Source organism: Malaclemys terrapin, chromosome 2, assembly GCF_027887155.1.
Source record: "Malaclemys terrapin pileata isolate rMalTer1 chromosome 2, rMalTer1.hap1, whole genome shotgun sequence".
In the NCBI taxonomy this organism is placed as follows: Eukaryota; Metazoa; Chordata; order Testudines; family Emydidae; genus Malaclemys; species Malaclemys terrapin.
This window is the reverse complement of record NC_071506.1, coordinates 265616192-265643438: the sequence shown is the minus strand read 5'-3', so window position 1 is coordinate 265643438 and position 27247 is coordinate 265616192. Positions and strand designations below refer to the sequence as shown.

The 27247-nt window shown below is 38.6% G+C and overlaps 1 protein-coding gene across 1 annotated transcript in view; it reads left to right on the top strand.

Annotated features, from left to right (window-relative positions):
• The window catches only part of DYNC2I1 (dynein 2 intermediate chain 1), a 56064-nt gene extending 29622 nt beyond the window's left edge, over nucleotides 1-26442 (top strand). Inside the window, exons 10-25 of the mRNA XM_054021075.1 lie at nucleotides 951-1155; nucleotides 3149-3251; nucleotides 4325-4454; nucleotides 5178-5289; nucleotides 5616-5710; nucleotides 6028-6157; nucleotides 7409-7581; nucleotides 8118-8280; nucleotides 14481-14594; nucleotides 16853-16914; nucleotides 19794-19845; nucleotides 21348-21408; nucleotides 21775-21874; nucleotides 22137-22268; nucleotides 24343-24566; nucleotides 25700-26442. Coding sequence (XP_053877050.1) covers nucleotides 951-1155; nucleotides 3149-3251; nucleotides 4325-4454; nucleotides 5178-5289; nucleotides 5616-5710; nucleotides 6028-6157; nucleotides 7409-7581; nucleotides 8118-8280; nucleotides 14481-14594; nucleotides 16853-16914; nucleotides 19794-19845; nucleotides 21348-21408; nucleotides 21775-21874; nucleotides 22137-22268; nucleotides 24343-24566; nucleotides 25700-25871 — 2028 coding nt within the window. The 3' untranslated portion in view covers nucleotides 25872-26442. The remainder of the gene's footprint in view (nucleotides 1-950; nucleotides 1156-3148; nucleotides 3252-4324; nucleotides 4455-5177; nucleotides 5290-5615; nucleotides 5711-6027; nucleotides 6158-7408; nucleotides 7582-8117; nucleotides 8281-14480; nucleotides 14595-16852; nucleotides 16915-19793; nucleotides 19846-21347; nucleotides 21409-21774; nucleotides 21875-22136; nucleotides 22269-24342; nucleotides 24567-25699) is intronic.
• The last annotated feature ends 805 nt before the right edge of the window (nucleotides 26443-27247 follow it).

Here is a 27247-nt window from a genome sequence, read left to right as displayed (position 1 = left end):
AAAGTATGCCTCAAGGAGCTTTATTGCTAGCCAAGTCCAACCAAATTGTGGACTGTGGTCATCTAGAGTCTGTGTGTGAAATCTTGGCCCCACTGATTTCAGTCAAACCACAATTTCACGTTGTATGTACATGGTATATCTCTTTTGACTTCAGTGGGACAACTCTTGTGCTTAAAGTTAAATATGGGCCTAATTCTTTGCAGATTTGGGATCTTGATTTTTTTTTTTTTTTATAATGATGGCTGTTAGAAAGTGTTTAAGAAGTTTGGATTGTCATAGTCTTAGCATATAGAGATTAGTGGGAAAAGAGAAGATGAAGTGAAAGATGCAAAATAAGTACATTTTATTCATTGGTTGCAGAAATAGAGATATTTATTCCATCATGAATATGACCATTTTATGCCATGTTGCTATAGAATACGTAATGGTGTGTGGTGATATAAAGGTTTTATTGGCATGAGTTGGGGATGGCTACTCATATGTGCAAAGCCACAAAGAGTTATGCAGCTCACCTTAAAGAAATGTCCATAAAACAGTTATAGCACCACACACCAGCACATATATTATTATGATACGCACTTTACAGAAATTCTACTTTACAAAGTTTTTTTTAGAAGATTAAAAAAAAAAAATTGGTACTGTTTTTCTGTTCCAAGACACTGGGTGTGGCTTATCCAGATAAGCTTATCACAGGCATTTAAGAGCATGTTGTTTATTTAAATTAAAGAATTATTTTTTTAAATGACTCCTGATCAGAGGATTTGTGGCATTTTCATGCATCATTGCTCTTGAACTCTTTTTGCTCTTCATTGTGTGGCGCTATAGGATTTTTTTTTAAAGCATCTTTTAAAAAAAGACAAACAGTATTTTGACACAGGCACCAGTAATATGATTTAAATTATTTGATTTAATTTGTTTAACATTTATTAAAAGTAGTGTTATTTTTAAAGGATTATGAAGATGATTTTGATGACGATGATGATGAAGACAATGATAGTGAGGCTAGAGACTCAGAAGAAAGACTAAGAGAGATCCCTGTTTCCAAAAAATCAGAAATAGAAGAAATTCAAAGAGCAATTAATGCAGAAAATGAGAGGATTGGTACCTTACTACCAAAGCAATTTCAAAAAGAACATGAAAAAAAACCAAACATGGGTATGTGATTGAGCTAAGTCTTAAGTGTTGTTATTAAATGCATAGCAGCTTTTGTGCAAACAAGATATTTCAGCTTGTTCTAAAGAGCTCCATTAAAGGCAAAAAAAACTAGTGTTCTGAGTAAATCACTTAGCTTTGTGGCTAAGCAGCATAACTTTAAAATAGCTAAGCAAAACTTCAAAGATATTACTAATGATTTCAAATGTGAAGTATACAGGCCGAGATTTAATAACCCTGTTCCCTCATTTGGAGGGCTGGGAGAGCTGCAGATCATGTTTCAGCTTCCTGTGATGTCACCCTCCCAGTCTTTCAAAGGTCTTAATGTCCTCCAACAGAAAGAGAGAAGTCAGGACCTGATATTTCTTATGTTAAAAACAAGAAAAAAAAACTTTTACTGGTGGAAAAAATATAAATTTATGATAAAATTGGTCTGGACTAGATGACCTCTCGAGGTCCCTTCCAGTTCTATGATTCTATGAAAAGAGCACAAATACAATTTTTTATTTTTGGTTTATAATTCATCTTTTAAGTATATTTTTGCTGTGAAAAGTGACTATGTAAAATGATAACCTCTTCCTCAACAGATCTGTTTAGTTTATTGACTATGTCTACCGTTAGGCCCCAATTCACCTTCGCACAGTCCAACCATGCAGATCACAATGCTGGATTGAGTCTATAAGAAGCACTTTTATTACTTTTTCCTCCTCTTAGTACTTCAGGGACAATACAGCTATGGAAGAGTGACTGGAATTCTCTCTGGATCATGCAACATCAACTGAATTTTTAACTGAAGTCTGATTACAGAATCTTTGTCAGAACTCAGCTTGACTTTCAGATTCCAGGTTGAGTTAGTAGTAATTTGGCAAAAATCATCTTCTTACTTGTAAACTGAGTAGATTTGATTTAATTATTAAAAGGCAATAAATGTGGAAATATGGGTCCTAATTTTTAGTGCATATGCAGCTTAAAAGAGGGCAGGTTTTGTGACAGCCTTCTGTATAAGAATCAATATATTGTAGTGCAGATTTCCTGTATTCCTTGCAGAAGCTCACGATTCCTGCTTCAACTTCTACTGTACACTCTTCTATAGATGAGATTTGGAAGTTCCCTTGTAACACCCGCTGCACAAATTTTGATTTCTTGTAAATTGTAGAGTACTCGATGTATTTTGACAAATCTTTTTGATTTAATGTAAACTACAAATTGCTATAGCAGTGATACTTAGCACTCCTATGGCATCTTACATTTTAAAAGCACTTTACAAACATTATCTAACAAATTTTAGCAATCTTCCTCTAAGGTAGCTAAATATTGTCGACACTGATAGTGAATCAGACACGGACATCAACTGACTTTTCAAAGCCCACATAATGAGTCAATGGCAGAGCTGGAACTAGAATTTAAGAGTTCATGGATTCTAGCTCTTTAGTTGGTTCATTGACTAGATTGGCTTTAGAGCAGTAGTTTTCAGCTTGTGGCTTATGTCTCCAAAGGGCTGCCGTGTCTCCGCTCCATCAGTGATTCCGCCTCAGCTGTAGAGGCCAACCTGCTATTGGGAGGTGTAGTTTACACACCACCTTGTGCCAGCTTGACTGAATCTGACCTAATAATCACTATTTAAACAGGGCCATCTTAGAGGCAGAGTATTGTCACTGATCCTTGAACTCTTAATGTACGTTGAGGAATTTTTCATGGTGGAAAGAAGGGACAGTTTTAAGAGAGAAGAAACATTTTCAGCACTAAAGATGACTGCTGAAATAAAAATCTGAATCGTAAAGGAACAGCAGTAAAGGAAAAAAGATTAGTTGCTTTATATTTGATAAAGTTATGATACCGAGTGCACCAGTCCTTTTCCTGCAAATATATTATTACCTGCATAATTCATCTTTGGCAGCTGCACATCATACACGTTTTGTTGATTGTTATACCTCCTGTTATCTGACATTTTAATGTTTTATTTATTTCACTCACAAAATTTTGTAATATCGTACAGAAAGGCAAGATTCTCCTGCCAGAGGCTCTCTCTGTGGAATGTTCATGGATTTTGAAACAGCAAACCAGCGGCAAAGTAACCGAAATATGGCCACTAAACAAAAGTAAGCAGCATTAAAAATTCACTGCATGTGGCTGTTTAGGTAGCTCACCATCTAAAATGTAAATTCTTTTCATTATGTTTGAAATACTCTTAGTAATATTTTATATATAATTATTTTATATATAAATAATATTTTATAAAATAATATTTGATTTTACATGTGATGAAGGATTGCTTAATCAACTACGATGATTTGGTTTAAATTAAATCCCGTTTGCATGCTTTGTTTTAAATTAAAGAAATATTAAAATAATTTCTTTGAGTAAGTGTAACAAAAAACAATCAATTCTATTCTATAGAATCTATATAGTATGGGTTTGTCTACACAGTCCACAGCAGAGAGCTTCTCAGACAGGGTCAACAAACTCAGAATCACACTACTGCACTAAAAATACCTGTGTAGATGTTGCGAGTCGGGCTGGAACTTAGGCTCTGAAGCATAGGGAGGGGGATTGGCTTCAGAGCCTAAGCTCTAGCCGGGCTGGGAGTCTTGCTGTCGCAGCCTGTGTAGACTACCCTGTGCGTACACAGGAGAAATTGTGAATATTATTAACTAATAAAAAAGGCATATTTGGCATGGCTTTAAGAGTGCTTCCCACCATCCTAACTATTTGAAGAACGTAAAGTGCATCCATTATATCACAGGAAGGGTAGTTTTTCATAGCTTTTCAGTAAGGTCTGTGACTTAACTTATCACTTTGAATAGTTGGACACACACACTCCCTAGCTATTAAAAGTTTGGGTTTATGTATACCTATAATAATTAGAGTCTAATTAGTAGTATAAGTTTCCCTAGATTTGCAGTCAGGTCTTGGATGTCATATATTATCTTTACCCTCATGTCACAATAAACTAGAATTCCTAATATTGTCATTCCTTGTATGAGTTTCTACACTGATATACATTTTAATATCAATGGGCATTGATATGGAACTCCATGCATTTGCTTGGAGAGGTGAATAGATTGCTAGATCTGTAGTACGTTATTGTGTAATGCCATTTTCCTCTAAAATGCCATGGATTCATATAGATTTTGCAGCTTAACTATTTTTTGTTTTGTAATTCATTGTAAAGGAAACGCAGTTCAGAACTGCTCCGACTAATTGACCTGGACTTCTCAGTAAGTTTTTCTTTACTGGATTTGCCTCCAGTGAATGAATATGACATGTACATCAGGAACTTTGGAAAAACAAACACTAAACAGGCAAGTACCTGACTTTTAAGACTATATAAATCCTGAAAGCTGAGATTCTTATCCTGGAAAATGATTTTCCTTCCATTGGTTACATTAGCTAGGAGGCAACTCTCCGTTGCTTTTTACAGATTCAGACTAACACGGCTACCCCTCTAATAATTAGCTAGGAGGGTGGTAAATGTCAACACTTTAATTACTTTTGACAAGAGAAAAACCATGTCAAGAATGACCCTAAGCAGTCAGTAGCTCTCTAATTTGTATATGAAGTGGGAGGATAGCGGGAAAGATACAATGGCAACAGGAAGCAAGGCAATACATAATACATTCATAAATATTTTTAGATGACTAGTGCTTATTAACATAAAGGACAGCTGCAAAACCAAAGGAATCTTGAGAATATTTGCAAGAGATTCAAGCTTTCCAATATTTATCCTAAACTAATTGTGTCAAAGGCATTCAAATACTTTGTCTATTTTGTGTCTTCTGGAATGTTGTTGGTAGATGTGGTCAAAGATTTGATTTTAAACATGAATAATTAAAAATGCATTTACTCTCAATTTAATATGTAGCACAATATGTGTATGTATTTAGAAACTAACTTACAAACAGAAGACAGTAATATTGAATGTAATAGTTTTTAAAAATTACTGTTTATATTAAGTTTCAGCTATTTGGTGGCAGCAAGAAAGTGCTCAGAGTTGGCATTGTTAATAATTTTATCTTCGTACTTAGGCGTATGTTCAGAGCAATGAGGATAATCTTGAGAGAGACGTTCAGACGGATGAAATAGAGACTCTAGAAAAATGGACACAACATCCAGGAGACAGTGTACTTGTATCTGGAGGTGAGTAACCCTTTGCTCTTGTTTATTTAGGGCCTTAAATATTTAAACTTCCTCTCCTTTTTAACTGCTGCTATTAGAGCATGAAATGAGACAGACTGCTATTATTTATTTATGTATTTATTTATTGATTGATTGATTGATCCCTGCTTCTGCTGGAAAGAGAAGTATGCCCCCAGCAGTGTCTCCAAACTCAGCATCGTTGCTGCTGAAGAGAAGTTGGCTGCTATCATCCCTTTTCCTTCTCAATTGTTTCATAGAGCATGGAACTTCCTGTGGTAGTTGATTTTGTATGTTGGTGCCTGTTTGTAACCTCATGTCTTTTACAGGTCCCAGAAGCAGCAATGGTGTGTCTATAGATATTGCTGTAACACCTAAGATTGATTCACAGGGATTAACAAACTTCCTCCGGTCTGCTTGTCAGGTACATTTCTACCTCATTAAGTGTGCATATATAAAATGTGGGAGAGATGGATCACTTAAAATGCCTGTCCTTTCTAGGTACGCTTGAATAATATTTATTACAGGTGAGATTCAACCCTGTGCAGAGGGACAGAAAAAAGCAGGTGTAAAACATACATCCCTCTTAAACCCATATTTTGCAAAGCAGTGAAGTTAGCAAGATAATTGATCAAAAGCTATTAAACTCATCAAAATAGTTTTGAAAGTTGCAGATAGCAAAGTTGAAATATAAGAAGGGTCTTCTTTATTTCTATAAATATAATTAATTATGTTTGAAAGGTGATTGCTGTTTTGCTTGAGGAAGATCGAGTTGCAACACAACCCAGGTGGAATCTAAGATCTCGACAAACCAGTCTGTCTATTAGTGATAGCTGCTTCCAGTTAAATACTAATCTACCTTTTCTCCACGGTAAGAGAACTTTATTGCACACCTTTTTTTTAGTGGACAAATTGAACTCCTCTTCTTTACATGAAGTGCCAGCTCTTGTGCTTGATTGATCCGTGGAGAACACATGTCAGAGTGTAAAGGTGAGGTAAAGCTCACGTTTGCATTCCTCTGATCCTGCAGTAATTCTATGTATAGCAAAAACAACAAGGAGTCTGGTGGCACCTTAAAAACTAACAGATTTATTTGGGCATAAGCTTTCGTGGGTAAAAACCTCACTTCTTCAGATGCAACATGAAGAATTGAGGTTTTTACCCAGGAAAACTTATGCCCAAATAAATCTGTTAGTCTTTAAGGTGCCACCAGACTCCCTGTTGGTTTTGTACATACAGACTAACACGGCTACTCCCTGATGCTCTATGTAGAGCAGTTCCCCATATGCTGGTTTAGAGGACCGTGGCTACAAATGATCACAAGAGGCCATAAATGCAGTCAAGAGTCAGTATGTCATAGGGATGGCCTGGCGACACCTTCTTTTCTTTAATATACTGTCTCTCTGTCTCTGAACGATCACCCTTGCACTGGAATGATCCTCATTAATTAGTTTTGTTGGGGTTTGAGCTCAATTTACTTAAAAATATGGGGCAAAGCAACCATGTTGCACTGCTAAAATATGGCTTGATATGTCTAGAACACAACACACATGGAAGACAGTGTATTACCCTAAAGCTGTGTCTTTCTCCATGCAAACTACAACAATTTAAATGAAAGAACTAAAACTGTCATAACTGGATGAAGGAAAGACCTACTACAACATGAGATATACAAGAAAAAATAATTTTGTTCTGACAAATGCCTACGTTTCTACATCCTGTACCCTTTCCTCTTCTGCCCATTCCCTGGTTGAGATGTTGGTGTCTCTTCCAGCATGTACCATAGTCATCTCAGACTTATTAATGAGAATGCCAGGGCTTGGTTGTGCTCAAAATAATAGTTCTTCAGATTCTTTGCCGCCAGGCAGTGAGCAGAGCAGTGGCTCAGTTTTCTCTCCATTCCTGTTCACTTTCCTCATTTAAAGCCAATTTTGGGACAGGAGAGAACGGTTTTCTCTCCCTCTCTCTATGCCCTCTTCTTTCATGCTCTGGCAGCAAATGCATTCTGCCAGCAATATTAAAATTTTCTTTGAAATTACTCGTTAATTTCTTAGGTTGTGGCTGTGGCAACTAATTATTCTCTCTCATGTTCAACAAGTTTTCCTTTTTTATTTTGACTTAGGCCGAAAGGTGTCCTGTTTGCACGTCTCTCAGGTTCAGAGGCAGGCATTGCTTTCTGTTCACGGGTTACCTGAAAAGCCAGGAGCTATTCAATTGGACAGGAAGTACATCGTATGTGTATGGAATGTCTGGCAGCCCTCCAGTCCTCAGAAAGTTTTAGTTTGTGAAGCAGAGGTACAGTTCCTAGTCATTACACAATTGCCTATTGAATGAATGATTTTTGGATGCATATTGTGCTGTTCTGTCCTGGTATTGTATATAAAATTTCTTTATAAATCCTGTACAGTTGAATCCAGTGAGTGAGACAATACCCCCACTCCACTCCACTCCACTCCACTCCACACCACACTCTGATATTGGAGAGCTGAGAGAGGGTCTAAGTTCACCCTGACTCCATTTTACAGATTTCTTCTTTTTTTTTTTTTTTTTTTAAATCTGGGCGAGAGATTTCAATGAGCCATCTGTCTCTCCAGCCATTCCTATGCAATGGAGTTATACCTATCAGCTTTGCAACTGTGGGTAGGGACAATACAGCAATGCTCTGGAGAGGAGATAGGAGGTTTTCTGCAGCCTACGTTGGCCTGCCATGGAGCCAGCATCTCTAGCTTTACTGGACGTATGTGGGTTGGAAGAACACAGATATATTGAACAGATCAAGCCTTTAGCTCCCTTTCAATTATAAACCTAGTATATTTATTCCTACCTTGTAGGTGTCATGCTGCTGCTTTAGTCCCAGTAAAGCAACTTTAGTATTTGCTGGAACAATGGATGGTTCATTGGTAGTGTGGGATCTCCGAGAAGACTCAAGGATGCATCACTGTATGAAGTTAAATGAAATTGACTGGATTTTTAGAGCTCCAACATTTTCTACTGGTTAGTATGATATGTGTCTTGAATGATCTTTTCACATTCAATTAAGGTGTCATAAATTATGATAAGAAATGTTAGCTTCTTGCTAACCTAGTTTGGCCAAATCAGAGGTGATATATAAAATGGTAAAAGTTACACATCAGTAATGGGTGTAAAGGAATGTCAGTTGCCTTAATTTACACACCAAAGGATTGGAATAGAGAGGTATATCAGGAGAGCAACTGAGCGTATATCTCCACTGCAGGTGGACGCATGCATCCCAGCATGGGTAGACAAACATGAACTAGCTCTGCTCTAGCTAGCACACTAAAAATAGCGGTGTGGCCATAAGCAGTGGTTTGGGCTAGCCATCCGAATATAATCATACTCAACCACCTGGGTACATACTGGGTGGCTAGCCCAAGCCTCCACAGCCGCACTGCTATTTTTAGTGTGTTAAAGCATCTGTCTAACTGCTCTGGGAAGCACACTCCAGCTACAGCATAGACATACCTTATGGGGGAGTGTAAGTTAAAATAGGCTACTCCCCTATTACTTTAAGTTGCATAATGAAGGACCAGATGAGGTCATTAGCTAAATCAGTTTAGCCTTCCTTACACTCACTTTGACTCCTTCATATACCTTAGCATACACTTAGATTTCTCTTATTCCTATTTATAACCCCACTTATTGACATGAGTGGGATTTTCAGGAGCACCTAAGTGACTTAAGAGCATAAGTCCCATTGACTCTCTATGAGACTTGTGCTCTTAATTCTAATACTTCTGAAAATCCCACCTGTGTAACTTATATCACCTCAGAATTTTATCTGATTACTGTAATATTTGTGGTGGGATTATCTCTCCATGACCATTTATTGCCCATGTATCTATCAGGCATTGTAGCAACATAAAGTCTTAGAGAATCGTAGTAAACTTCCACATAAGCCTGCATTGCTCATGTCTGTGAGTTTAGCACTGTTCAAAATTTGAGTGTGACTTTTGACATGGGTTGATTGTCAGGTCAGGCCTTTTTATGCTGGCATTAATTCAAGGTAAATGCACAGTGAGGATCACATCACTGAAAAAAATGTGTGTGTTGGTCTAATGTTTCCTAGGATCGTCACTCCCACCCCAGTGTCTTGGAGACACAGGCCCAAAGTCAGAGGTGCTGTGGAAGATGGAGTAAGGGGGACTCAGTTAGATTCCTTTAAACTTACTTGCAGTCATTTGCTGATGTGTAATAGAGTCAAAGTTGCTGTTACTTACACATTGAGAAGCTAGCATAAGGTGTAAGTTCAAGAGTGTGTGTGTGTGTGAGTGTGTGACCTACTTTGCTTAAACCTCCTTACCACCTTTTGTAGTGGGTTTTTTCCCCGTGTCCCCTCTTCCAACCCCTTGGCATATGAGTAAAACAACTTAGATTTTCTCAGGCTCCCTTAAATGCAGCGGGCCAAATTCAGAGATGATAAAAGTTTTATATAAGGCGTGTAAGTTGCATATTGGTAAGCAGGTGTGGGTCTAAGGATCAGCAATTGGATCAGCAGGGGCAGATCCTTATGCTTGTGTAAAGCCCAACTGAAGTCAGTGGGATTCCATGCAAATGAAGAGTTTACTCATGTAGATTTAATTTCAGGATCAGGTAGGTAAGTAACCCTAGAGTGATTTTAAACTGGTATAGTTTATATGTTGAAGGAGCCAGAACAAAGTGTATATTCTGTCAATTTAGACTCTAGATTACCTGAGCCTCATATGAAAATTGGCCTACCTTATCTAGAGTTACATTGCACCACAGAATTGGAGTCACCTGAAAGCAACAGCCCACCTTTAATCTACTTACTTTGCAATATAATGAGAGGGCCTGAGTCCCACTACTTTAGTTCTATTTTTGTAATATAGAAACTAAATTGAGAAATAATTCATTTTTAAAAATTAGATGATTGTTAATGTTTCATACCCAACAGTAATAATCATGCTGGGGTATACGTTATTTGGCTGTTGATGGAATTGTTAAATGACTGAAGATCTTTGCTCTTGTGCTGCACAATGCAGCAGTAGCCAAGTGTGTACGTCCTGTTGGGGCTTATTGCTTATATCAACACAGGGATTTTAGTACTGCACACTTATTGGAGCTGGATCTCTTTTATCTTAAATGAGACAATTTCATTTTCAGCAGCAAATCTTTGGAAATCATAATCTCCAACAATGGGGTACATAATGAAATGACTCTAAATATGTATTTGCTTCTAAAATCTTATTAAATGGTAAATATTTTCTAATTAAAGATTATTCTTTTTGGTGTACTGCTTCCTTTTTCATAAACAAACTTAACATCTCTGGAAGAATTATTTTTCTACTAGTTTTGTCTTTCCCAATTAAAAAACACTGATTTATTTGCTCCTCTGTTGATGCTGATGGGGCTTGCAATTATTATAACTGTTTATTCAGCAGCTTTAATAATGTCAGCATTGTACAAAAAAATAAGTGGAAGCTTGTGTGTCTGATACCATTCTGGGAACAATGTGTATTACCTGCTGCTGTAGAGTTAACAAGGGAGTAATGTAAGTGCCAGGTGTTTGTTTTACTACGTTTTTGTAAAGTTTAAATTTTATTTTAAAAGGTTTTAAATCCAAATGGGTATAACATTTTAGAAACTTTACAAAATCAATAGTGTAATAAAAATGGCATTTCTACATGACCCTTCTGGAGGCCTGTATGATCTCTGTAACGGTGTGTGACTTACCGCCGCGGCGCCTCCTGCTGGTCATCCAGGGAATTAGCTTTCCAGCCTCCGGAGTGCCCTCTGTCAGCCGGTGTCTCGCCTTTCGCTGGCCCCTGTGTCCCTCCCAGCCCCTGGTGCCCCTTTCTTTGTGAGCTGCCCCCTGGCAGTACCCCCACAGTTTCTGGGTCTCCCCACCCAGGGGAGCCCCCACCCACTATCCCCACCTCACCTCAGTACAAGGTTACTGCCAGTCATCATCTAGCCCCCGTTCACTGGGGCAGACTGGAGTTTACAAGCCATTCATCACAGGCAAGCGGGGGTTTGGACCTGCTGCCTCCCTCTACCCTTGGGCTTCCCCATTGCAACCCCAGTACCTTCTCGGCCTTTAACAAGGCCTGCAGCCTGGAGGTTTTCTAGGCAGGAGCACCCCAGCTCCTCTGGCCTTTCCCCAGCCCTGCTCCACTCAGGTACCCTTTTCAGCAGGCAGGCTGGCTAGCTAGCTAGCTAGCCTGCCTGCCTACCTACCTGCCTGCCTGCCTGCCTGCCTGCCTGCCTACCTGCCTGCCTACCTGCCTGCCTGCCTGCCTCTCTCTCTCTCTAGCTAGCTAGAGAGAGACTCTGCCTGAGCTCCAGCCTAGCAGCCCCTTTATAGGGCCAGCTGCAGCTTGAATGGGGCATGGCCCAGCTGCTTCCTGAATTAGCCCAGGCTTACTGGTTTCCCACCACAGCCCTCTCGTAGGGCTGTTTTAAGCCCTTCAGGGCAGGAGCGGGGTTATTGCCCGCTACAATCTCTATCAAGGACACCCACAGCTCTGGAGTCATTTTGTTTTAGATCTAATTCAAAATAAATAAATACATGTTCCAACATGGTTGATGTACCATTATCAGCACAGCACAATCTAGAACAAAACATGGAATGAGATTCAGTAAGACTGGGCATCAAGAAGACAAAAGGCAAAGGTAAGTTTAGTTAATCATATGCTGACTCTCCGTTTCTCATTACAATTTGGGTCATTTACCGTTGAACTTTAAGGCTGGTGGATTTTTTTAAAACTAACTTTATTACTCAAACATTAATCAGTGTGATATTTTCTATTACAAAATGTTATATGGTCAGTCCTAGCTAATTTACTCTTCCTTCATGTTGCTAGATGTTGTTTTGGTTTTAGTCCTGGGATATAGTCTTAGTCCATTTTCTTGTTGCTTTTTCAAAAGAGAGTTCTTATGTATAGCTCAACAATGTTGATGGTCTTTTTCACTGGAGATTTTCATAGTCAATGCTATGTTTAATTCTGAAAAAAAACCCTGAACTGTTTTGGGTTTACAGATTGTGAATATATCATATCTAAAGATTTAATAAAAGGAAGGCATCTAAAGGCATTTTTATTTCAGAAGGTGGAGAAAGCTACTATGGGGAGGCTGTTCTAGATTTGATTTTGACAAATAGGGAGGAACTGGTTGAGAATTTAAAAGTAGAAGGCAGCTTAGGTTAAAGTGATCTTGAAATGGTAGAGTTCATGATTCTAAGGAATGGTAGGAGGGAGAACAGCAAAATAAAGATAATGGATTTCAAGAAGGCAGACTTTAGCAAACTCAGGGAGTTGGTAGGTAAGATCCCATGGGAAGCAAGTCTAAGGGGAAAAACAATTGAAGACAGTTGGCAGTTTTTCAAAGAGACATTATTAAGGCCACGAGAGCAAACTATCCTTCTCATAAACAAACTAGGGAAATGCAACTTAGATGGAGTTACTATAAGGTAGGTGCATAACTGGTTGGAAAACTGTTCCCAGAGAGTAGTTATAAGTGGTTCACAGTCATCCTGGAAGGGCATAACGAATGAGGTCCTGCAGGGATCAGTTCTGGGTCCGGCTCTGTTCAATATCTTCATCAGTGATTTAGATAATGGCATAGAGAGTACACTTGTAAAGTTTGCGGATGATATCGAGCTGGGAGGGGTTGCAAGTGCTTTGGAGGATAGGATTATAATTCAAAATGATCTGGACAAACTGGAGAAATGGTCTGAAGTAAATAGGATGAAATTCAGTAAGGATAAATGCAAAGTACTCCATTTAGGAAGGAACAATCAGTTGCACACATACAAAATAGGAAATGACTGCCTAGGAAAGAGTACTGCAGAAAGGGATCTGGGGATCATAGTGGACCACAGGCTAAATATGAGTCAAAAGTGTAACAATGTTATAAAAAAAGTGAACAGCATTCTGGGATGTATTAGTAGGAGTGTGCAAGCAAGACACAAGAAGTAATTCTTCCACTCTACTCTATGCTGATTAGGCCTCAACTGGAGTACTGTGTCCAGTTCTGGGCACCACACTTCAAGAAAGATGTGGACAAATTGAAGAAAGTCCAGGGAAGAGCAACAAAAATTACTAAAGGTTTAGAAAACATGACCTATGAGGGAAGATTGAAAACACTGGGTTTGTTTAGTCTAAAGAAGAGAAGACTGAGAGGGGACATTATAATAGTTTTCAAGTACATAAAAGGTTATTACAAAGAGGAGGGAGAAAACTTGTTCTTCTTAACCTCTGAGGATAGGACAAGAAGCAATGGGCTTAAATTGCAGAAAGGGAGGTTTAGGTTGGACATTAGGAAAAATTTCCTAATCTCAGGATGGTTAAGCACTGGAATAAACTGCCTAGGGAGGTTGTGGAATCTCCATCATTGGAGATTTTAAAGAGCAAGTTAGACAAACACCTGTCAGGGATGGTCTAGATGATACTTAGTCCTGCCATGAGTGCAAGGGACTGGACTAGATGACCTCTCGAGGTCCCTTCCAGTCCTATGATTCTAAAGCCACAAAAGCCATAAAATGTTCTAGATATTTATTCAGTTTTTGCTTCCCTCATTGAGACTGTAACTTGGATGGATCCTTCCAGCTGTATGTATTCGTTCCACAGGGTCCTGTGCTCCCTGTTCTGCCACTACTCAGATTAGATTAAGAACCACCTCGTAAGGGTTTTCAGCTTCTGCTTTATGTTGGGATTGTCTGCAGCCACCTGTTCTGCAGGGTCCATGATCAAAATCTAGCTACTAACAACCAGCACTAAAAACACCTTAAAATGAAGCTCTGTCTTCTTTTTTATCATGTAACTGCATAAATACTCAAACAGATTTTCTCCATATTTTTTCCATAAACTTTCATCCTTGACTGAGTTCTAGGTATGGAGCAAATTTTAACAGCAGAGTTACAAACGCTTGGAAAAACAGGTTTTTATGAATGAAATGGCTGAAGCCATGGTGCAAATGATGCTGCAACGTTTCGTATTGTGAAAAATAAAAACAAATAATAGAAAACAATTTACCACTACTATTTTGTTAACTTAAGAACTATATTTTGCAGAATTGTGTTTTTAATTTTTGATTAAATTCATTATTTGTCATTCCTGATTAGTAATCACTAAATCCTAAAACAATAATCTGAAAATGTGTAGGGTTTGTTGTTGTTATTGAAAATAGTACAGTGATTGTTAATTTCTTAACTACAGATGGTGTCCTCTCCTCATTAAACCACACATATCCTGTACTGGCAATAGAACCTGTCTCAACATCTGTCTATAAGGAACAGAATTATGGGCTCTCACACCTATCTTCTCAAGAAGGTATGTGAACTGCTCTACAAAGGATCAATAAATGTGATAATTTCTTTAAATAAATAGCTGTTATACTAGACATTTTACAAGGGTATTAATCCCTGGTCCTAGCCAAATTCCAATTCATAACTGCATTCTGCCTTCTTAAAGTCCCCTGTATTTCCATTTGGATATAGCATTATTCTTCATATTCTGCCCTAAACTATTATGCATTGTTAGTGTATGCTCTTTTACCGCAAATGTGAGTGTATTTCTGTCATGCTCCCTGTATGCAGGGCAGGGCTGGCGCTTCCATTCAGGCGACCTAGGTGGTCGCCTAGGGCACCAGGATTTGGGGGGGCGGCAATTCGGTGGCGGGGGTCCTTCCGCGCTCCGGGTCTTCGGCGGCAATTCTGCGGCGGGTCCTTCACTTGCTCCAGGACCCACCACCTAAGTGCCCCAAAGACTGGGAGCGTGGAAGGACCCCCCTGCTGCAGAATTGACGACGACGCGGGAGTGCAGAAGGACCCCCGCCTAGGGTGCCAAAAACCCTGGCGCCGCTCCTGATGCAGGGCAGTATTGTATCTTCCCATGGTAAAATGCACAAAATGGGGAAAGGTTTCAAAGTAGCAGCCGTGTTAGTCTGTATCCGCAAAAAGAACAGGAGTACTTGTGGCACCTTAGAGACTAACAAATTTATTTCAGCCTAAGCTTTCGTGGGCTACAGCTCACTTCTTCGGATGCATAGAATGGAACACAGAGACAGAAGATATTTATACATACAGAGAACATGAAAAGGTGGAAGTACACATACCAACTGTAAGAGGCCAATCAATTGAGATGAGCTATCAGCAGCAGAAGAAAAAAAAAACCTTTGAAGTGATAATCGAGATGACCCTAGAAGGTGTGAGGAGAACTTAGCATGGGGAAAAAGATTCAATTAGTGTAATGACCTAACCATTCCCAGTCTCTGTTTAAACCTAAGTTAATTGTATCTAATTTGCATATTAATTCGAGTTCAGCAGTCTCTCTTTGGAGTCTGTTTTTGAAGCTTTTTTGTTGCAAAATTGTCACCTTCAAGTCTGTCACTGAGTGGTTAGAGAGGTTGAAGTGTTCTCCCACTGGTTTTTGAATGTTATGATTCCTGATGTCAGATTTGTGTCCATTTATTCTTTTGCGTAGAGACTGTCCAGTTTGGCCAATGTACATGGAAGAGGGGTGACAATTTTGCAACAAAAAAACTTCAGGAGAAAAAAAACAGACTCCGAAGACGGCTGAACTCGAATTAATATGCAAATTAGATACAATTAACTTAGGTTTAAACAGAGACTGGGAATGTTTGGGTCATTACACTAATTGAATCTTTTTCCCCATGTTAAGTTCTCCTCACACCTTCTATGGGTCATCTCGATTATCACTTCAAAGGTTTTTTTTTTCTTCTGCTGCTGATAGCTCATCTCAGTTGATTAGCCTCTTATAGTTGATATGGGTACTTCCACCTTTTCATGTTCTCTGTATATATAAATATCTTCTGTCTGTGTGTTCCATTCTATGCATCTGAAGAAGTGAGCCGTAGCCCACGAAAGCTTATGCTGAAATAAACTTGTTAGTCTCTAAGGTGCCACAAGATGGGGAAAGATGGTCCAAGACACTCCATAAGGTGAACCTTACGGAGTCTCTACCAAATATTATCCCTCAGTTAAGAGGTGAGACCATCTGAGCTGTGGAGAGGTTTGTTTCTGATACCACCCGCAATGTGCCACTGATCCTGGCACCTCTTTCTGTACCCTTACCCTAAATTGCCTAATGACCCACCTCCCCTAGAAACACTGCTACCTCAGGAAACATGTTACTTTTGATGCTGCCCCAAACTCCACCAGGGTGTGTAGTAGAAGACATAGCTGGACTAAATGCAAATTATTATTCTAAAACCCACAGGGTCGAGAGAAGAGCATTCTGCACAGTCCAGCTGTTATCTAATTTGGCCTATTCCCACTTCTCATTCTGCCCCCAAATCCCTGCAGAACCCAAACATGTAGAAAGGTGCAGAAGGGCAGCCTTGGACTTCTTGGTGAAAGAGAGAGTATCCAGTTTGACTCCTCTTCTTTCCTTTAATGGGATTAGGGCACTTTCCTCCCTGTTATGCAGCACACAGAAGAGCCGCATAGGGCCCATAGTTAATATAGCAATTTGGTAAATATTTAAACTCTTTGGTATAATTCAGGATGAAGGTACTATATAAATGTACGTTGTTATTAGTACTGTATTATTATACTTTCCCCCCCTAGAAATGTCAGGCCTGTCGTTCCAGATAGCTTCAATGGATGAAAACGGAACTCTCAATCTGTGGGTGAGTAAATAAATATGTATGAAAAGCAGGAATATTGCACTTTTGAAATGATAATTTTTTTCTATAAAAATGCGGCATCCTTCACATTTCCAAGATTTCAGGTTAGAGTTTCTTCCGAAAAATGTGGCAACATTAGCCGTTTTATTGTCATTCTCCCAGAAATGCTATGACTTGGCTCCCTAAACACCACAAAGTTCCAATCAAGCAGAACTATTGATAGGTATGTGATCTATGTGGTCAAATCAATCAACAGTGCTGCCTTATGGGAACCTTGATCACGTTTATCTGTTTCTTGGGAAATCTCTGTTGATCCACATTTGCCTACCCACTTCATTCACTTTAGATCACTATGGGTGTGACAATCAGTCACTGAAACTGAGGTGGGAAGCCACACTTATAACGTCTTGGAGGCATCTTCAATCTTTTTGAAAATATTTTTCACACGAAGAATAGCCAAGCTGTGGTAATGTTTTGATTTCCTAGTCAGAAAATATTATAGGCAGATTAGTAACCCCATTTTGTGGATGATACGTATATTTGTCTTTCTACTACTTTCTAATTCAGGGGTTCTCAAATTGGGGGTCAGGACCCCTCAGTGGGTCGTGAGGTGTCAGCCTCCACCTCAAACCCCACTTTGCCTCCAGCATTTATAATAGTGTTAAATATATAAACAAGTATTTTTAATTATTAAAGGGGGTCGCATTCAGAGGCTTGCTATGTGAAAGAGGTCACCAGTACAATAGTTTGAGAACCACTATTCTAATTAATGTGCTGAAGTCTCTTTTTCTTGTTAATTTTTAAGCCTAATGCTGATAAACTAGAAATATTTCTACTTTATCCTAAGTATCAGCCTAATCCTATTGTTTGCTAGTTCCTATTATTGCAATCAGATTAATTTTGGGGAACTAGTGGATTAATAAGGGGATATATAGTGTTTCATCTCTGTATAACCAGTTCGAACCTAGCAAAGCTCCTACTAATTTCATGGGGAACGGGATTGAGCCCAACCAGAGGAAAAAATATATAGGGCCAAATTATCTGCTACATCTAGTTTACCTTGGGCACAGCATGGGATTGGGGGGTAGGGTAAGGGCCATCCCTGATTCTCTGCCCACACATACCAGCTATAGGCTAGAGCTTGTTTCAGCTGACAACTATCTCCATCTATCAGCTGGGGATTGTTGGAACATATCACACTTCAGCTACTCTTCCTCCTTGCCCTGACATGCTCCCTGTGCCAAGGTCTCTGGGGTGCGTAGTATAGGAACTGGCTCTGCTAGCTGCCTATCCACTGGTGACTGCCTCACACCAGGGAATCCCCAGCAGGGGACTTGAAGCCTCTCTTCTAGCCTCCATTTTTCTGCACGAGCAGTGCAAAGGAGCAGGGCAGGGCAAAAAATCCGCACATTGTCATTATAATGTTAGTCTCAGTTCTGATATAGATACTGTAATGCAGCCTGCAGTGACTCAAGTGCATGAATACCAATCTCAGTGCAGAATATTAAAATCCAGGACACAAACCCCAAATTGGTTGTGAGTTCTATACTTAGGGTACGTCTATACTACCCGCAATGTATCGAGGGTCTAAACGCGATAAATCGATCCCCGAATCGACGCCTGTACTCCACCTCGGCAGGAGGAGTAAGCGGAGTTGATGGGGGAGCTGCGGCGGTTGACTCACCACCATGAGGACGGCCATGTAAGTCGAACTAAGATACTTCGACTTCAGCTACGTGAATAGCGTAGCTGAAGTTGCGTATCTTAGTTCGAACCCCCCCACTAGTGTAGCCCAGGCCTTAGATTTCACCAACCAATTATCAAATGTAAATTCTTGAGGCACTATAACAGCTTTAACATGGAGTCATAGACAATCCCCTTGGGTACTCTGATCTGTCTTACCAATCAGGTGAGCCTACCTTTGTGATAGATGATCCCTTCTACGAAGAATCACAGCAATATTCAGATTTTTCTCCCAGTCCCAAAGGACCAGTCACTTTCCCCAGGTCAGTTGCACCTTACATCTCAGACCAAAGACAATATTATAGAAAGATGTATTAAATAGGAAAAGGAAACGAGAGTAATTTACCAGTTTAAAACAGGTAAACATATATACACATGAGTTACAATCTTAAATTTCAAAAGGTAATAGAAGCGTCTATAATCAGCAAGCTCCATATGTCCTTTAGAGCTAACCCAGACTAAGCAGCTGAGGATCTCTTGATTATCCCTAGAAACAGTTGGCCCTCCAAAGTCCAAACAGCATAGAGGTACCTTATTCCTTTTGTTTGGGGTTTTTAATTCCCCTCCTGCCAAGTGCTCCGAGCTGCAAACTGAGTTGATGGGAGGAATCAACTTGCATGATTCATCTTCATGGGCAGGGTGGAAGAGAGCAAAACAACAAATGTCTTTTGTCCTCTTTAACATCCCACAATAGTCTGTCTGATATTGATGGACCTTTCCTGTTGGAAAGGATGTAACACCTTCTGTTGAAGAGAAGCCCTTCACACTAATTAATGTCTCTCCCATGTCTGGTGATTTACACAGAGGCTCACAATACAACCACTCAACTATTACCTTACAATATGGAATACAGACGTTATAAGTGAGATGAATGCATGCAGCAATTCACAAGCATTCAATAAAGTTTAAACACTAAACACGTTCTTATAGTTCTAATACTTATACTAACACTCAGGTGAGCCAGACTGATTCCAGTTATATATTTGACAGTATTCAGTTGAGACATAGGGACTTCCGCATGAGCTAGTACTAGATGCTCAGGGATGCTTACACAGAGCAGTGACAGGGAACCTAGAATGTCAGTGTAGGTTTTCTTAGTATTCAATATTTGCTCATTTTGATTCATTGTCCTTTTTTAGGTAGCAGTTGAATTACAAAAAGTGGATTTGGCTGGTTCACAAAGTGATTTAGGTAAGTACTGTACATGAGAGGAACAATTAATAAAGCAATCTGTTTTTGAGTGGAAGGGAGAAAGAGGTCATTGGGAGGGCAGTTCAGTCAGTGAGGGAACACTCCGGGAATTTGTAGGAAGACAAGAGCGCTAGTGCCATTTTGCGTTTATGCAGAATCTGGATCTGAATTTGGGTTTATATATTGTGTTTTGGGAGCTCTCTCATCCCTGCTATCAGAACAGCCATCCCCTTACTGCCCTGCCAGCTCTTCCCTTCAGGGGCACCTTATTTCTTACACTTTTCTCAAGCTCTCTGGCAGTTCTTCCTTCATCATCACTGGAATAGATATCCTCATCAATCCACCCGCTCTTTCTTTAGTAACTTCACTTCCAAAGCAGCCCCCATTTGCATTCTTATAACTGTCTCAGAAACTCTCCTTTGGGGCTGAAACTTGCTCTATTTGGTTTCAGACCAAAGATCACATTTTCCTCCCAAAATTGAACAAGATACATTCAGCCATTTTCAGGTTATCTGAAAATACACATTCTCCACTTTGAATAAATTAGGACTTATGTTTATCGATAGCTTAAAAAAGGCTGAATTTTTAAAACTGTATCATTTATATGTCCCTTGTACTCAGTAAGGACTAATCATCTGGTAAGTCTGAAAAAATAAACAACCCCAACCTGTTTAAAAACACTACATTTAAAAATAAATCTATAAGCTTTATAATAATAAAACTATGCTTCTGCACAGCTGCAATAAAAATGTGGATGAAGTTTTTAGTTTCATAAGCTGCTATAGGACTGCGGAGCTGCGTAATTTGCTGAATCTGGATATTTTGTGTATCTGTAGAATTGTGCAGTTTAAAAGCCATGGAGTTGTGTCAAACACAGTTGTGCCAGTTCAGCATACCGGCCCCAGCATTTATTTTTCTCTTTGGAATGTTCCTTTACAATAAGAAAAATTCAGTTGCCGGTGCAGTTCTCTTTTAGAATTAATACAGTATGGTAGCAGTGTTCTTGGTAATATTATTACATGTTATCTTTACTGTGTAAGGTGTATTTTATTACCAATGGTGCTAATGATATAAATGTGTCATTTCCATAATTGGTCTTTGTATAGTAATGTTATGATGTGATATTGCATATTATCAAAAAGAGAAGACCTGTAGAACTAATACAGATGGTAATTCAGTTGAAGTTCTAGAGATTATAATTTTAGAATTAAAATGTCCATTTCTCTCTTTTCCCTTCTTCCTCCCATTTCCAACAATAATTACAACTTTTTAGGATTTGAATTCTGTAGCCAATAATGTTTCTCAATAACGCATTTCAGCTTGTCTCATCTTTAAGGACAATGCTTTAACTGTGAACTTCCCTATGTTTATTAATTGGAATCTTAATTCTGTTTTAACATAGTTTTTTTTAATACATTCTATTTAATTCAACAATATGTGATTCTTGATATTTTATTGAAATTTGAGGCCCTGGTTTAAAGAATAATTATTTATCATTTCAGGTTTAATTCCAGGGGGGAAAGTAAAGTTAGTACATAGCTCTACTGTTCAGTTGAATAGCAGGTAAGAATACAGTATTTATCCATTAAATTGCGTATTTATAACTCATTGAGTTAATTCTCCCCTGGAACTGGGCACATTATTGTTATCTAATATATATTGATCAGGATTTTCAATAGTTCTCTTTTGCCAGAGATGTCCATTAACATGTTAAAATATGGAAGACCTTCCAGTTTAAAATTTTTATATTCTGCCTCTTACTGTGCATAGATAGATTAATGTGGCCAAGTGTTTTAAACAAATATTTAACACTCAGAACCAACACTACCTTCTAGTTGTTGTAGTCACAGGATGCAGTATATACTTGCATTGCTTTGGGAGAACAGTTCCTGGTTATTTATATTATCTTTTTCATTTGCATTTCCTCAGCCTTTTCCCAAAAGATATCCTATGCCTGAGGACACCTCAAACACTGAATATTAAGTTTCTGCCTTCTAATCCTAATCATTTCATTGTCGGAACAGACATTGTGAGTAACGTTCTAAATTTCATTGCATTATTCTCTCCTCTCCAATTACTGTAATGATAAAGCTGTATATTGTCTTTGGAATTATATGGGCACTACATATGTAAATATTTACTGTTTGATATTATTAAAAATAGTTTTATTCTAATTAGTACTGACCTTTAAGTGCAGCAGCTCTATGTAAATTGCCATACATAGGTTTTTATTTAATATTAATGCTGATGATACAAATGATTTGTTTTTGTTTTGTTTCTTTTATTAACAGGGTGTGGTAAGTCATGGTGCAAGACATGATTTAAGAGTACCTCCAAAGCTGTTCAAACCCCAGCAGGGTGGACCAAGATCAATAAGAGCTAATGCAGTTGATTTCTCCCCTTTTGGAAAGCCAATATTTTTGGTATGGAAGGTTTTTTTCTAACAATAGTTTAATTTTAAATTATTTGGGGTGGGGAATTTCTAAGAGTTCTAACTTGACACATGTAATAACACTCAATTTACATTCCCAATTCAGAACCTTCTTGAGAGGTGGCAAACAAGTATTGTATATTACTGATTGAACTCATCATATGCTGAGAGATAAAGCAGCTGGCTTGCAGAAACAGAGTGACAATCCCAGCACAGCTGATTATCCTTAGAATGTATTTCCCACTCTCAGTAAGACGAGGACCATTGTTAGTTTGTATCATGAACTAGGTAACCTGTTTCTGCACTCTTATCTTATCCCATACCTCAGTCTGGGTTGTTTCCCTTTTGTAGATAGCATGGACACATGCACAAAAATTATCTGTCTCTTGTGAAAGTTTACTCAACACTAGTTTAAAATGATTACAATAGGATTTCATGTCTAGTTATCCAGATACTTAATTATGTTTGAACTACTCTATGATAATGTCATATCTGCCCCGATTTACATCACTTCAGTGGGATTGCACAGATTGTAAATCAGGCTGATATTTGGCCAACAAACATACACATTCTGTACTGCTTCTGCCCAGAACCAGAACTGACGTTCTTACTCCATGGGATTTTCCGCCTTTGTCTGGGATAAATTTGGTCAGATTCAGACTGTATTATCCAAATCTATAAATATAGAGTAATTTTGGATGAAAACAAATGCAAAATGAAGCCTGCTTTAATTTTAGTTGATTTAGCTCATTGTGGTACTGGAAGTACTATGAGATCTTTAGCCTGTAACTTGTTAGATGGACCTGTGGCTAGTAAAAGCACATACAGGGGTGGGGAGAAAAAGGGATTTGGACCTTTATTGGGAGATATTAATATTACTTCCATAAAAAAGCAGTTAATCCTTTTTTTTAGAAAGCATTTGTGGCATGGACAATTATCATTCCATACCTATCCTTCCTTGTTTGGGAAAGGTTATTGTGGCCGTTGTGGCAAAGCAGCTGGAGTCATTTGACTTCCTTCACACCGTTCAGACCAACGTTAGGCTTGTATGTGGTCTGAGGACTATGCTGGACGCATCGGTCCATCTCATAAGAGTGGACAAGGATGGGCATGCTGATTCTTTTTGATTTGTCAATAACTTTGAATATTGCTGACCTGAGGTTCTCATGGACACTAGCAAGAACAGAGTTATATTTTATGAGACCTGTTCCTTCCTGTTGGAGAAAACCCACACTGAGAATCATCTGTTCTAAGGGCGTTGCCCTCCAGAATACAGCACATTTCTATTCTTTCTCTCCTCTTCTACAATGTGTATGTGAGGAAATGAGGAAGATAGTAGGTGGCTTGGCAGAATCAGACCTTAAGGACCGAATTCATGCACACCTTCAATAATGAGACACATATCCCTTTCATCACTTCCTTCAGATACTTTGTTCTATCCATCAGCGTTACCATTGACTTGTCTAGAATAAGCTTTAGCCAGTTTGCTATAATCCAGACAGCTAAAATAGGGAAGGCATCAAACTACTCATGTTTAATGAAAGCAACGGAGTTGAATGTCACCCATATATTTATGGTAAGATGGTCAGAGAAGTCAGGCCAAGCTCCTATTGACTTCAATAGTGCAGGATCAAGGCCTTAGTGAGATTTGCAATCTGGGGGTCCATTTGAATCCTTGGTTACTTCTGTGACTCAGTAGAAGCAGCCAGGAGAGTTATTTTGTCTGTATCTTGCTAGGAGGTTGCAGATTTTCCTATTGATGTAGATTTCATCCCACTATGTCTTTGTGACCTCCAGATTGAGATATTGCAGTATGCTCTGTATGGTGTTACCACTGAAACTTGAAACCATACCAAAAATTAAAAATTGGGTAATTCCTGATATCCACACACTGAAGTATTATAGTGACACATAAATCAGATAACTGGGTTTTTATTCTAAAGACCAAAGCTAAATACAGTATAGTTGAACAACATAACTGACCTTTTCAACAATAGGATTGTAACTTCAATTTTAATTAGTTTGTTTCTTTCCCAGATAAGATTTTTCTTTGTGTTGCTGTACAGGTTGGATGTTCAGATGGAAGTATTAGATTGCACCAAATGACTTCAGAGCATCCCCTCATACAGTGGAATGACAGCACAAATGGCCAGCCAGTTATTACCCTCCAGTGGGCTCTCACAAGACCTGCTGTGTTTTTTGTCCTGGATGCATCATCTACAGTTTACATTTGGGATCTACTGGAAAACGACTTGTGTCCTGTAGCCAAACAAATTATCCAGTCCGATAAGTGAGTAAATTAAATGACGTTTGCTTTTTCTTGCTGTTATAAGATGGCAACATTACACTGAATCTGTCTTTTTGTTAAAGTTTTTTTTTTTTGCTTATCTTTACACCTCCATTAGAGCATGAATTTGTTATTGCTGTCAGCGAGAAACTTGCGTTATGCCTGATTTTTATTTACACAAATACTTTTTTTTTACCTGTTCTGGCAGTGGAAAGAGGCCTCACAGTGAGTGACTCTTTACAGTGGAGTGACCACTCCAAAGTCCTTTAACACTGTCAGGGAAGAGTAAAATGGTCTCAGTGTAAATCACAACAAGGCACAGTGTCAACAATGGGAATTCTCTGCAGGGAGCCAATGCAGCATCAAGCTGTTGTAGATGGTCAAATTCTGTTCCTATTTAAGTCAACTGGATTACTCATATGCTTAAAATTAAGCATATGCTTAAATGTTTTGCTGACTCAGGGCTAGAACAGTCAGCACCTTACAGGATCAATCCCCAAGAAGACAGGGAAAATATGAAGAGTTGAAGAGAGGGATACTAATAAAATGCATACATATATACATCTTTAAAATATATATAGAAATAAATTACGATTATTTTTCCTAAGTGGGAACAGGAAACTTTTACTTCTCTGCCCTTACTTTTAAATATTGCTTTGTACAAAGTAACTCAGCCTGATAAGAATCTGGCTAGGATTGCTGGCTCATGTAAGATTTTGGGAAAAATCAGTATCAAATAAACATAATTTTTAAAAGCTGCTACAATTATTTTTGAAGTTTTGTACAATAATAGCTATTTTACTTGAACTAATGTTTAAAGCATGATTAGACATTTGATCACATGGAGGCTGTACACCAAGGTGGAAATTTCCCCTTAAAATATATGTATATGAATGATTGCAGCTGATCGGTCATTTTCTTGTTGCTTGTCTTAGTATAATATTTTTCTCTACATTTCCATTTCTGGCATTTTACCTGTTTTTTTGGCAGATAATTCAGTTAATTATAATTTCCTATTAGAAAGCTTTTGAAGTCCCCAGTCCACATTGGGGGGTTGATAAACAAACAGGTTTCAAGGGTTTCCATTTTCATTCATTTCGTCTCAATTTAAAAAAACCCTCCTCTTTTGCTTTCAGGGTTATGACTATGGTTGTATTGGGTGAACCGGAAAAAACAAATGGTCTGCTGGGGATCGCATTGGCCAAACAATCTGGAATAATAGACCTTCAGTATGTAAAGAAGAGGTGGGCATTACCTCAGCCAGAAGAGTCAGAAAAACTACAGGTGCTCTTGCAACAATCCTTATAAAGCAGAGAAATTGTTTTTTCTGCGTGTACAAATATGGCTGGCTATATTTAGAATTTTTCATTTGATTACTGTAATAAAAAGATTTATAATTTAAGAGCTTTTGCATTTGTATAAATATTGTATATATTTTACAAGAATGTCAATACAGTATTTCAACAGAAGATACAATATTTTTGTTAATTATAAAAATGACAGAACAAAGCTTGGTAATATTGTACCTGAAGGAAAGTAGATTGCAGATGTAAATGTAAATGTATTTTACTGAAAAGTATCTATAAATGTTCACAATTCCAGGTTGTGAATATATATAGATACTTTTCAGTAAAAAAGTGAAATTATATTCCTATAAAATGTGATATGCTGCATCTCAATATTGCACTTTGAAGCAAACTATATCCTACGTGTAAAGTTAAATGTATGCTTTTCTGTAACGTAAAAGGCTGTTGCCATGTTCAGGTTACCTTTGGAACTTTCTCAACCTCTCCACAGCTGTCATTTGTGCATAGGCTAACCCATAGCCCGACATGGAAATACTTGTGTAAAGACCAGAAAACCACACTGGGTTACCTTTGTTGAGTGTCCTCTGCATTCTCTTATTCTGGGTGGGGTTTGTCCGTAGCAGAAGAAATGAGGCATCCTTCCCTCAAACCCTGTGGAACCCCAATATCTGCTGGGTTTGCAAGACTATCCACAAGGAGGCCCTATGCCTCTGCACTGATTCTGGGCATCCTTCATCTCCGTTCATGCTCCCTGCCAGCGTGACTTTGTCAGGGACTCCTCAAGTGGCACAGAACCTTTGGGTCCCTTGTTATAGATATTCCCAGCATGCATGGGGCTCTGCAGAAGAACTAATTCAGCCCCAGGTTGTATTAACTTGCCTATGGAATGTTTGCTGGGAGATATGGCCCTCCCCCAATCCTTCCCCTCTCATTCTCACCTCCTCTTTATTGGTGGATCCTTACATCTGCATTGAGCTCTCCAAGAATTCCAGAATGGGGAGACTGCAACCGTGGAGACATGGGGGTTAGACTAGATGACCCTTGTGGTCTCTTCTAGTCCTTTGATTCTATGTCCATTTGCACCAATTTAGAATCCTTTACACATCAGTAAATAGTCATAAGTAGGTCTAAGGGAGTCTGATTGTAAAATAATCTGAGTTAAACTATCTCATCCATCTCTTCTGACTTTGGCCCTAAGAATTTGCAAAAATAATTGCTAGTCATTAAATAGGTCCCTTAGCTAAGAGCCTCATACGCATATGCTTAGGACGTGCTGACCTTATGTTTTCTGTTTTTTCCAAACTTTGCAAAGAATCTGCTTATTCCATTTACCAAAAATCCAAGTGTTCTTTGGACTAATGGAATATTCAAGGTTTT